The sequence below is a fragment of the Numida meleagris genome, chromosome 6 (genome assembly GCF_002078875.1).
Source record: "Numida meleagris isolate 19003 breed g44 Domestic line chromosome 6, NumMel1.0, whole genome shotgun sequence".
In the NCBI taxonomy this organism is placed as follows: Eukaryota; Metazoa; Chordata; class Aves; order Galliformes; family Numididae; genus Numida; species Numida meleagris.
In genome coordinates this window covers 18,675,873-18,687,968 of record NC_034414.1, presented here as the reverse complement: position 1 = coordinate 18,687,968, position 12,096 = coordinate 18,675,873, and the positions used below count along the sequence as shown (strand labels likewise).

Genomic DNA, 12,096 nt, shown 5'->3' with positions numbered 1-12,096 from the left:
CAAGTAAGAGGTGGGCCGCAAGAATAGCTTTACAAATAGGCTCTATAATATAGCTTGTTTTTCTTAACTTGCTAACTTAGAAAGCATTTTGATTGCTGTATTCAAGCTATGTTCAACCTTTTTAGTAGAAGGTTCTAGATTTTTCTGGACCTTCAGTGATCTGTGAGAACCAGTCCATATTTGCTCTTGATTCTAGATATTACCTTTTTAGAATTTATCTGAAATATTACAACCAACTTTTTTCTTTTTTTATGGCAGATTTAAGAATCATCTAACTTTAGTATCAGCAGAGCAAGTACTCTACTACTTTCATCTCAAAAATAATCTTTAATCCTGTTTGTGATTTTCAAACCCATATACACAACTAAAATCCGGTAGCAAAATTCCTCTGACAATTGGGGAGTTACATACTGAAGTCCACGCCCTGCTGGATAGTCAAATCAAGACAGAAACACTGGGGTACAAAATGAAGCAAAAAAAAACAGACATTGTCCAGAGGTGAGCATCTTTGCGAAACAAGGAACATTCAAGAATGTGTGACATACTTTGCTACATATCCTAGGACTTCACGGACTTGATTATGTGCTCTACTGAAGCTATTTTTCTCTAAAATTAGTTTACCTGTCTGGAGCTGTTCCTGCTGAAGATCTGATTGTTCTACTTGGTGTGGCTGATTGGAGAAACTCTGGTTGTAACTGGCCTGGTACTGATTTTGTTGCTTAAGGGTTTCTGGCTCATTAACAGGAGGAACAGGTGCATTCATGTTGAATACCTATAATGTTAGAAAAATAGCTCTCTGCTCCAATCCATTTTTTGTAACTTCTCATCAGATGATTTAAAGAAATAATGCAAGACTGCGAAATGAGAATAGTCGAAGACTATTCTGTGCAATTAAACCGATGTATCAGTTTAAATAAATAAATAAACTGATAAAATAACTGATTCCAACGTTGTAAAAAACAACAAAAGAAATGACTACGAGAATAAACTAATTCAAAATTCATTTGCTACTTACTGTTTGCATGGATTGGAATGGAGCTGCATTAACATTGATTCCGCTGCTATGCAAAGGTTTGCTAGATCCAGCTTGGAAAACTTGCGGCTGGGATGCAGTGGGAAGTGATGATGACGATGGCGTCTGGTCTGCATTCAGTGACATTGAAGCCTAGTAATTAAAGCAAACAACATTTTAGTAGCTTTTGAATAGTACTGAGAACTTTAAGGAAAAAAAGTGCAAAGGCCTTGGATTAATTTCAGCAAGTGAACTTTTCACTATGAATGACTATGAATGACAGACTGGTTCAAAATTTTGAACTTACATGGAACTGAACAAGCCCTACCAATAAATGAAATCATGAAGCTTTATTTTCATATAAACAAAGATTAACATTTGATCCCATCTGGAAACAGTCACTCCCAACCCTGTGAAATCTGACTTACCTGAATCTGGTCAATTGATTCCTTCTGTGGCCGTTGCTCTGTTGTATGAGAAGGCTGGTACATGGGTTGGGAGGCTGTATATCCCTCGCTTGTAGAAGAAACCAAGGGAACCTGACAAAATAAAAACCAGAAGTTCCCCAAGTCGACTGATGCCCCCAGAGACTTCTATAACAAGTATCAAGGAACTCTGGAATGCATCATAGGTACTCCCTAGTAAAAATATGCATTCAGCAAAACTTTACAACCATTAAATATTTAGTACTTTTTAAAAAAGAAGAGGTCTACCCACCTCATCTTGACATCGCCTGAATTGTCATATCACCCACCCCCTACCACACTTTATTCTGTGGGTACTTCTTAATCAGCTGGACACGTATTTGCCTTCATGCTAGAGATGTCACACAGAACTTCCTGATTTTCTGTTAAGTATGTATTCAGTAATTCTGTAATCACTAGACCATTCAGTAAGAAACTGACACATCATAAAGAAGAATATATCATGTACACATTGCAGAAACAAGGGATCCTACTTAAACAAGAATTGCAGGCGAGCTCAGCTGAAACTAGCATTCAAATTTACTCTGACTGCTCTGTAACTCCAGTATCAAATATTATTCAAGCAAGCAACTAGGACAAATTCTTAACAGAACAAGTCAAAAACAAAAACAAAACCTATTAAGCTATAAAATCTGTTTTTAGTCTGATCATCAGTTGAACAGATACAGACTGTGATTCTGTTCTTTGCCATTTCTGTTACAAATAAGCAAATAAGAAGTCACTTGCTTCTATCTAAATTAAAAATACTACTCCACAGAGCTTAACACAGAGAGAGAACTACAAGGCAAAGACTGACATATCAAATTATTAATCCATCTTGAACAGAATGCAGAGAAATCCTAAATTACATATATTAGAATGACTACAAAGAGCAGTATTCCAAACAGTAATTCCTCTAAATAAAATAACAACATTTTTTAAAAAGACCACCTTTGAACTTCAGCTTTGAGTTTCTGCTATAGTTAGGAATTACGTATATCCCGTTATAACACTAAGCAAGACTAAATTAAATTTTAACTACAAAATATCATTTACTAAGCATTTTACCTGCGTAGCTTCTTGTTGCACAGGAACTTGATTAGGCTGGGCAAGTCTTGACTCAGTATGAACTGAAATAAAGTAACTTCACTTACTATATAGTACACTCAAACCTTTTAAAGAATAGCATTACTATCTTTCCTAATTCAGTTATTTGAAACCTCATCATAGTAGATAATCATTCCCCTAGCTTGGCAAAACTACATTCAAAATACCAATTATCTTTTTGATACAAAGTACTCCCCCCCCCCCAGGCATCCAAAATAACCCAGCAGTTTCAAAAAGACTAAGCAAAAATACATTTCACCCATTAAAAAAAATTTATATGCTTCAACTAGCAGTAAGCGAAGATCCAAAGTCTATAAACAGTATGCCTCAAAAGTACAATCAAATTTCTCTGAAACACACCCAAAGCATACTGCAATATTACTCATGATCCCTTCAACACAGCAGTAACTGAAACATTTCTAACAGATGACTTGCAGGCTTTCCCAATATTTATATTTAGCATTTTCCATTACAAACCTGGAGGGCAGACCATTTGCGGCATGTCCAAATTCTGTGCTGGGTTCATGGGCTGTGCAGATACAATGGCAGGATCAAGTGTCTGATTCTCAAACTCCAGCATAGAGTCCTTGGAACAAAGATAGTGACAGAAAAATTAAATCCAGTTTATTGGATTTTTAAAATATTCAGTGTTTAGACTCTAGAAAGGAAGCCTACGACAACAGTTCGGCAATAGCTAGTTTTGCCATATATTTTCAGTTAAGATACTAAGAATTCCAAAATTATTTATCAGAATAAAAATTCAGCCCACATACATAAATTAGAGCTTATTTCACAAAATAATAACTGGAGGCGGGAAGAATAGTAGATTTGGTTCTTAACTCTTTACCCCAAATCAGCATTTTCACTTTGTAGAAAAAAAAAGAAACCAAACAAAAAACCCACCAAACTTAAGTGTATGCCTCATTTGTTATCAAGTTGATTACTCTTTCTTTATGGAGTAAGAAGATAAGCTTTTCCTGATATATTTGCTTATTTATTTCCCAATGCATTTCTAGTTGGTTACAATTTTAGAGGTTAAAAGATGCTAGAAACTTCAGGAAACCTTTTTGTTTTAGAAAGCCTCCAAAAAACTATCCGAAGTTTTGTAGAATTTTTTCAGAACACAAAATTTTAAGCTGACTTAAAGAAAGGCTATTTCATAGCCGTCTCTCTTAGGCACAATACAGTATATTCCAGCATCCACAGCTTTCCACCTTCTCTGTCAAGGACAACAACTGAAAAGCTTAATAGGATTTTCATTGTACTGTAACGGCAATACAAAGCTTGTGGGTTTTGAATGAGACACTGCCATACAGCACTGTAAGGTTTGTAACATCACTGTATTTTTCAAATAATCTACACTAGGCTCTTCAAATAACTAGAAGCCAGACAGAAGGAGCTATTTTGTTTTCTGGCTTGTGAATACCCACAGGGACTTCATCATACCTGCATGAAGTTGTATGGACCCTGCATCTGGGCCATAAGGTCCTGTACTCTCTGTCTTCTAACAAGAGGATCTGCTTGAGCCACAGTAGTGAGTGCGTGAGGTTCAGGAACTGGAGGAGATGTAGCTTGTGTCTGTTGCTGCAGTGAATTTACAACCTAGTAAGAAACAAACAACTAACTGAAATTTCAGCTCAAGGTAACAATGTACAGAAACAAGTGAGACAGGAGCCATATGTTACAAGAAACATTTATTCATTATGGACATAATTACATAATTCCTGTAGTGTTCTTAAAGAAAAATGCTATATCCTCCAACAGAAGCGTCCGGTGCACTTCATAAAATTAGAAAGCGTAGACTGCAGTCTATTTGCTTTCCATCTATTCCTCATTAAATAGATTCGTTAGCACTGTTCTTAACATTATAGGTATGTATTTTTTAGCATGGGATTTAAGAAAATCACTTATCTTGGAAGTTCAACTCACAGTGGTCAAGAAAGCTCAGAAACTGAAAATGCTAAGAGCTTCCTCAGACATGGCATGGCAGACAGCATTTACTAAACATATTCCACAAAGTCAAATGTAAACAAAGAGAAGGCAAACAGCTAGAAGCTTTCAAATACCACCATACTGAAGATGAAAGAGCAACCAGGAAAGCTGAATATGAGCATGCAAACACAGCCATCATCAAGTAGTTTAAAAACAGACTGTTACAAGGATGATTGAAGTGCACAACAAGTAGTAGCAGTTCTGCCTTTCTAACCAGTTTTGCTTTTAAGGTTAACTCCAATAATACAGAAGCACCATTTGCAATTTGCGTTCACGTCAACAACAATCCTTTAAGAAGATATTGTCAAGAACTTGTCTGTTGCTTCTTTACTCCCATGCGCTTAACTAATAATCATCTTCTAGATATGCAAGCAAGGCTAAAACTTACAGTAGAACAAGATTTAAATTAGCATATTTGCATCTGAAAGTTCAAAATAATTAGATTTACATAAAACAGCAGGATTGTCACTAGAGTTTCAGAAGGCATTTTGTACAGCAGTCACGGTGAGGGACAAGACCAGTCCTATTATCACAGGTCTGAAATTTGAGTTCCTTCAATCCACCCTCATAGCCCATAATTTATTTTTGAGAACTTCTCAAAGAAACCTCACACATCTTCCAGCATGACCATCCCTTGCTCAGATATGCGTGCTTCTCAAGTTACATTTTGCACATGTAAGCATCTGACAAACTGCAGTGGATCTTCTCTTTACTAAACCCCTAACAACCTGTGATAAAAAAAAGATAAATCTTTTACCTTATGTAAAAGCCAGCCACAACTCTGCATTCTTCTTTGAGAGTCCCTTCATACTGATCTATTATTAGCCATATTCTTTTGAGAATTCCCACGGAAGAATGCCCTAAGGCTGTCAACACTGGAAAACGAGCATGACAGCTCCAGTCTATTACACTATCAGTCCCCAAATTGCAAATTATGGAGTACTGCCAAGTAAGAAAGCCCCATGAATGAAAAAGAAGTATTTTTGAAAACGTTATCTACGGTACATATATAGACTTTCCATATTACAAAGCTTTAAAATGGAAGAAAAGGAAAAAAGCCAACCAGATGACTAGATGGAACCCAAGAGGAAAACTAGCAGCTACTCACCACCAACTTAAATTACTACTAGAAAACGCTATCACTCAACTTAGACCAAATCACTCAAAAGCATTTAATATCTTCATGAAAAAAAAACTGTTGGAATAATCAAAAACACAGAATAGGAACTATTTTATCTGTTTAACTTTTTCACAAATAGTGCAGCTGTAACTTCAAAAGGCGCTTAATGTTTTCAATTTCTTTCAAATCTTATAATGTTAAAAGGACCTGTTCATTTAGTCTTACTAATACTACCAAGTACTTCACCCTATTACAAGCGTAACAGTTGGATAAACCTAACAAACTAAACTTAAAAAAAAAAAATTCAAGTTTTGCTTATTAAACTGCCAATGAACAGGCCTCAGCTCTGAAGTTAATGGCTCCTTAAATGCAGTCTGTTGCATGAAAACTACCCAAACATAAGGATCATCAATTAAAAAAGCACCCATTATTTAAAAAAAAGCAAACCATTATCCAACCACATATCTCCCTTCATCCTAGAGCAGAAAGAGCATCAAGAAGAAACTTGTTTCAGGAGAGCTGAATTTCTCCGCAGTGTATTATTTGTATTTGACTCATCAAAACGTATGACAAGCTACTCAGCAGGCAGAGCCAAGATGAGCAGGGGGGCAACAAAGGACAACAGGAGAGGAAAGAACAGAAGCTTAATGAGACCACAAACCAATCCAAATGACCATCTCTTTTGTTAATCACAGAACAGTTTCTAGATTTAGCCACATAAACACACCTCCATCCAGCATTCCATATTCTAAACCTCAAACAACTTTATATATAAGAATACACAGATTTGAGTACTTATTACAAAAGGGGGGAGGAAGAAAAAAATCAGAAAACAAAAGCAGCACAATTACCAATAAAAGACATTTTCACCAAAATTAAACCACCATGTAATCCAAAGAAAAGTAAACTTCTGAGAATTCAAAAACAAATTCTTTAATTTAGAACTTATGGAAGGCCCACATTATGTCAGATACTGTTACCTCCCAAAACAAAAGCTACCACAGAAAGATAAAATTTATGATGTCTATTCGGAAATTACTGAAAAAACAAGTTTGTGATAGCTCTCCTCCTCTTCAGTTACAATGATAGAAATCATCGGCATAGATCTTCTCTTTCACAACACTATCAGCTTCCAAAGTTAAAAGCTATCTTTCAAACTTCTTACTGTAACAGCACAACTACCTTCAGCTGAAGTGCAGAAAAGCTCTATAAAGTAAATACCATCATCTTTCTTAAGGAGAGTTCTTTGCTTTTTTTTCCCCATAAGGAGTGGGATTTTGGCGCCAGTAAGAAGAGCAAGAGTCATTTCAAAGACTGTTATTCTCAATTAACCTTTTTCTGTGTGTGTGTAAAATCCGGGGGAAAAAAGTTCTTAATTATGAAGTAGTAGTCTCCTAAATTGTTCTAAATAGCTAATTTGTACATAATTCAAGAAATTAGGACAGAAAGGAGAACCAAGTTTGTATACTTACTGCTTTGTATTATTTCAGGAAAATAAGGCTGATAGAATGGATTTAGCTGGCTAGTGGAAAGGTATAGAAAATTAGAGTTCCTGAAAGCAGTCTGACAGAAAATTGTACATCATGATTTTATCGTTCTACTATAATTATCCCATATTATTACTCCCAGATGTCTCAAGTTTTCAGCCGTGTAATACATACTCTTAATAACTGAAGAGCACAAGGAAGCACACCAGGCTTCAATCAGAATGACAATTCTTATACCCTCATGTCTTCATCCATACTACTTACCTTAAGGACTACAAAAAACTCAATCTCTGAACTACACTGGACACTTGATATAAACACAGATGTGATTATGCTTCAAGACAGACTGAAGCCAACCTAGCTTCAACATTAAACTACAGTGTCTCCAACAAATACCGCAACTGGACATCCCTCAAATGGTTCTTCATGGAACATTTCTCTAGTTTTCAAGAGGTTTCTTGAACCATATTCGATAGCAATGGTACCTTAGAGTATCTTTAAGTGGAAGACTGGAATAGTGTGAGAAGGTACTAGTAAAATCTTTCACATACGTGGCAAAGTTAGTTACAGAAGCTTCACAACCATCCTAAGTATTATTAAATCTCTCAGTGGTCTACAACACCCTAAGATGTAAATTTCATTGATACAACGTAACATCAGGCAGAGCAGGTAACTGTCAAAATAACACCTCTTTTTTTCATTGTTTGAAGAGATGATGAATACTTATTCCACTCCAACACTTTAAGAACCTAAAGGCACCAAGGAAGAGAGTCTAAAAAAGTGACCTTCTGGAATTTGCTGCTACAGAAAACTATGGTGACCCAAAAAAATCAAGTCTCCAGCATCTGAAAGGTGTTACTCATATTTGGTCGTAACAGATACATACAAACCAAGGTCCAACATGCCAACCATTTCAATGACCCCGTGTGACTTTTCAGAGCAGGAAGGACACAAATTTCTATTTAACAGAACGATCAACTCGTACGCATAGCTGAGTCTAGAGCCTAAATGACTACACTGGGAAAAGATCCCAGCAGCAGCGTACCAAAAAAATCACAAAACGATCACTCAACTGCAAAGTAGCAATGAGTTAAACATGTTAAGTACTCTATTTCTTGAAAGCAGGAATGTACATGCAGGTATACTTTAACACTATAATATATGTATATGCAATTTGGAGTAGCTATTAAATGAAGTATTATTTTTCCGCTTGATCTCTATGGAACTACACAATGAAACACACCACTACACCATGCTATCAGCAGATATGCAGATAAGCTTACGTTCTACATTGGCACAAAAGTCACCATAGGAAATAAACAGAAAAAAATCTTCCACAAAAATTTTTAAGTCTTTTTAAGTCCAAACCTTTATCCTGCATTTTCCCACACAAGCCACTATTGAACAAAGCAAGATCTTCATAGACTTAGCCAGGCTGCATCATTTTTATTTTAATTACTCCTGAGCTAAATATACAATCGAAAAGCGAGTAGTCATTTCAAGCCTATTTAAATATATACTTTTATACATGTTAAGGGATAGAGGATGAAATACTAGAACTCATCATGAACTGTGAGTCAGTGGAAACAGGGATTACAATTTTACCTGCAGTACACAAGATCTTACCTCAACCGTTTCAACTGTCCACTCATCTACCTGTTCCTTCTCACTACTGCTGAACTGAGTCTCTGCCATGAATTGTCTGTTTACATACTAAAATAAAAATAAGAAAGGGAATGAAAGTAAAAGTAAGTGGCATTAAAGCTATATAAAATGACAGTCTTTCTAGTGAGTAATACCTCAGTTGATTCAACTTCAGTAGGTTCAGTAAATTCTTCTGCTGGATCAGGTTCTGTGAGAAAAATAGACCATTTATGTGAAGAAAAACAAACAAAAAACAACCCACAAGACGTTACGTACTAGATTTATGTTACCAAAAACATTCACTTTGAAGAGGTGAAGATAGCTGGTATACAGGAAGAACAACTAGGCATAAGAATGAACAGATGCACATTTATACTTATGTTAATACCTAAAATTAGAAGCCTGCTATACATTAAGGAAGGAGTTGCTTCGTCACACACCTTTAAGCAGATAGGATTTTGATTAAAACTGAAATTAGAGCCTCAATACAAATTCCATAGCTAAGTATCTGCTCGGCTCAGAAACAAACCTAATGATAAAAGGCAGATAAAATAAGAAACGTCTTTCTCAGAATGAAGAAGAAAGTGTCAGAACATTAACAGAGAACCAAGCACTAACAATTCTCGAAGTTTTGAAGGTAACTAAAAAAAACAACTCACATTAAACTCTTACTACGAAGAATTATATTCTTCTACCTCCAAATATTATTTCCTCCACAACATATTCAAAAGGGCAAAAAAAAGGCAGGAATCTTTTCTTCAAGTATGAAACCACACTCTCAAACTCCTTATATGTAAACATATTCTGCTTCAAATACTTCTCCCTTCTAAAAAAGGGACTAAGTGGTGGAACGACAGCATAATGGAAAAGCCTCTGGCAGCTAGAACTTATATCTTTGATAGTTTCAAAACAACAAACAAAATGTTCTCTGTAAGTGTTTGTAAACTGAAGTTCAACAGAAAAAAGTAGGAAAGAGATGTTGGAAATAATTTGCATCTGCACAAAACTGCTTCTAAATCATTTCATTTTGGCTTTGGTTCTTATTTCAGCAAGTGACACACTGGACAAATGCTGAAGGATGTGTTCAAAAAGAAATACTACCAAGTGACTTTGCTTCTCCATTCAGCTGATGCTCCACAGCTAGAGCAGCCAGCCTTTCCTTATGTGTAACCGAGGACATTGCACAATGCGATCCTTAGAAAGGATTATGGTCCTCCCAGAAAAGCAGCTAACAAGAGTAACTCTTACAGAACTCCTCGAAACACTGCTCTGCTCGTCTTTCCTCATCTCAGAACAGGGCCTAACAAGTGGTTGACTGTCCCTATATATGTGGCACAGCTGTTTGTGTATCTGATTACCCAGTAATTATATTTCTATTCAAAACACTTATCTACATAAAATTACATTTGCAATTTAATTAGTCTGATGAATCCAAAGAGACCAGACAGCACAGCACAAACATGCTAGTAAATGGTGGATCTTCGCATTCTTACCAGCTTCTGCTACAGTGTCTTCTACTGCAGGTGTGGGTGCTGCCTCTTCTTCCTCACATAATCCATTCTGATGGTTATGGGTGCTATCAAAGTAACTAGTTTGAAGAATACGTTCAACAACCTCCTTTAGGGCTTTATCTGGGAAAAGAAGTTAAAAATTAACAGTCATTCAACTCTAATTCTAATCCTTGTCCTAATCATTTTCCTTTCTTCCCAAAGATCCCAAGTACATTTTACTGCCCTTTTGCTAGGAAGGTGTTGCTGCCCCAGGCTAGTCCGCAGACATTACTGTTACGGAACTACTGTCTGAATTACTGGATCATATTAAATAAATGTACTATCTGCTTTAGTTCAGAAAAAAAATCTGAACGGCAAGGAGAATCTTAAAAGTGTGCAACACCCTCCAGAAGATTAGTGAAACACTTCAAAGTGAATGTAAGTTTTAAATACACTTTTACTACTCTTTCAAAAATCTCTGGTTGGTTAGTTTTGACTCTGAAAATTTTTAGGAACACGCTGGAGTTTCAACCTGATTTATTTCTAATTTCCTAATTAAGAAATCTTACTACAAGTCAATTTCTTAAAAAAACAGCAGTCAGTACAAATCCACACAGGTACCATCATCACAAAGATTTTTCCCCTGAGGTAAGTGATTCAGAACAGGCTTTGCAAGTGAAACAAGAACAAGCCTTCACTGCACTCTGTGCCCCACATGAATGCAGCAGCATCTTAGCCTAGAACAAATTTGTACAGCCATATTGGAAAGGCAGCAATATCAACCATCTAGGCCCCAAAAAATAAATTAAAAAAAAAAACAAAACAGACTCAGAATAGAAGATTTGCAATGTGTACCTTGCAAGTGATGATTATCACTGTATGAATAAATACACATAGAAGAACACAGAAATGCATTCATATTGACCACGACATCAGTAAACGTTCATCCTGAGTTCCAGATATAATACCCAGCCTAACTTCAACCAGTAAGAAAATGACTAGGCCTCCGAGGCATGTACATCATCTCTCATGAAAACTGCTCCCATACCTTTTCTTTCCTCTTTCTCTCCCCCCTAAAAAGAAATTACTACACATCTACTGGTTCTCACAATGATCCAACATCACTTGTTTTGCAGTAACCTTAAGTCTGCAAGAAAACAGTCCACGTGAATGATCATGAACCAATTTACAGTTAATTATTTATTTAAAATTAGGGCACAAATAAAATGTTTTTGTAGGAAGGGATAGGGGAGAGTGACACACCGCACTAAGCGAGGTCATGCCAATTTATACTTTAGATCACATTATTGTCTAAGCTCCTGGTCTATACACACGTTTCCAGAAAACAAAGAATTGCTACCAAGCATCAACAGCAGCAAAATACTGCTGAAACAGTAGGAATGGACTATGCTTAAATACTGAGCAATGCTGCATCAGCAAAAAAAGAAATACACTACACGTTAAGTTTGCACTTCAGTGAGTTATTCCAATACGGTCCAGGCAAGATTTGAGAAAAAGCAGCAATTATAAAACGCTGGAAAGACATTTCACTATCAGAATTCTGTTACATCAGACACTAACTTATTTCAAGCACAAATTCGGTGCACTGTCTCTTTAATACAGAGACCATACTTACAGGTTGTTCCACAAACAGGTTTTTCCTTCCCTTCCAGTAAGTCCCACAGGTGAACAGATGCTTGCTCATACTGCTCATTCAACCTTAAAAATTAATAAAGAGTTAACTTCTTACTAAGCTTGTAGTAATTCAATCACAAAATAA

At 36.2% G+C, this 12,096-nt stretch overlaps 1 protein-coding gene across 1 annotated transcript in view; it reads right to left on the bottom strand.

Moving 5' to 3' along the window:
- CAPRIN1 (cell cycle associated protein 1) overlaps positions 1-12,096 on the bottom strand; it is a 33,748-nt gene that overhangs the window by 7,744 nt on the left and 13,908 nt on the right. Inside the window, exons 6-15 of the mRNA XM_021403090.1 lie at positions 11,953-12,035; positions 10,320-10,457; positions 8,982-9,034; positions 8,809-8,895; positions 4,030-4,185; positions 3,061-3,169; positions 2,545-2,606; positions 1,441-1,551; positions 1,016-1,165; positions 622-772 (exon numbers count right to left, since the gene is read on the bottom strand). Of these exons, the coding sequence (XP_021258765.1) occupies positions 622-772; positions 1,016-1,165; positions 1,441-1,551; positions 2,545-2,606; positions 3,061-3,169; positions 4,030-4,185; positions 8,809-8,895; positions 8,982-9,034; positions 10,320-10,457; positions 11,953-12,035 (1,100 nt within the window). The remainder of the gene's footprint in view (positions 1-621; positions 773-1,015; positions 1,166-1,440; positions 1,552-2,544; positions 2,607-3,060; positions 3,170-4,029; positions 4,186-8,808; positions 8,896-8,981; positions 9,035-10,319; positions 10,458-11,952; positions 12,036-12,096) is intronic.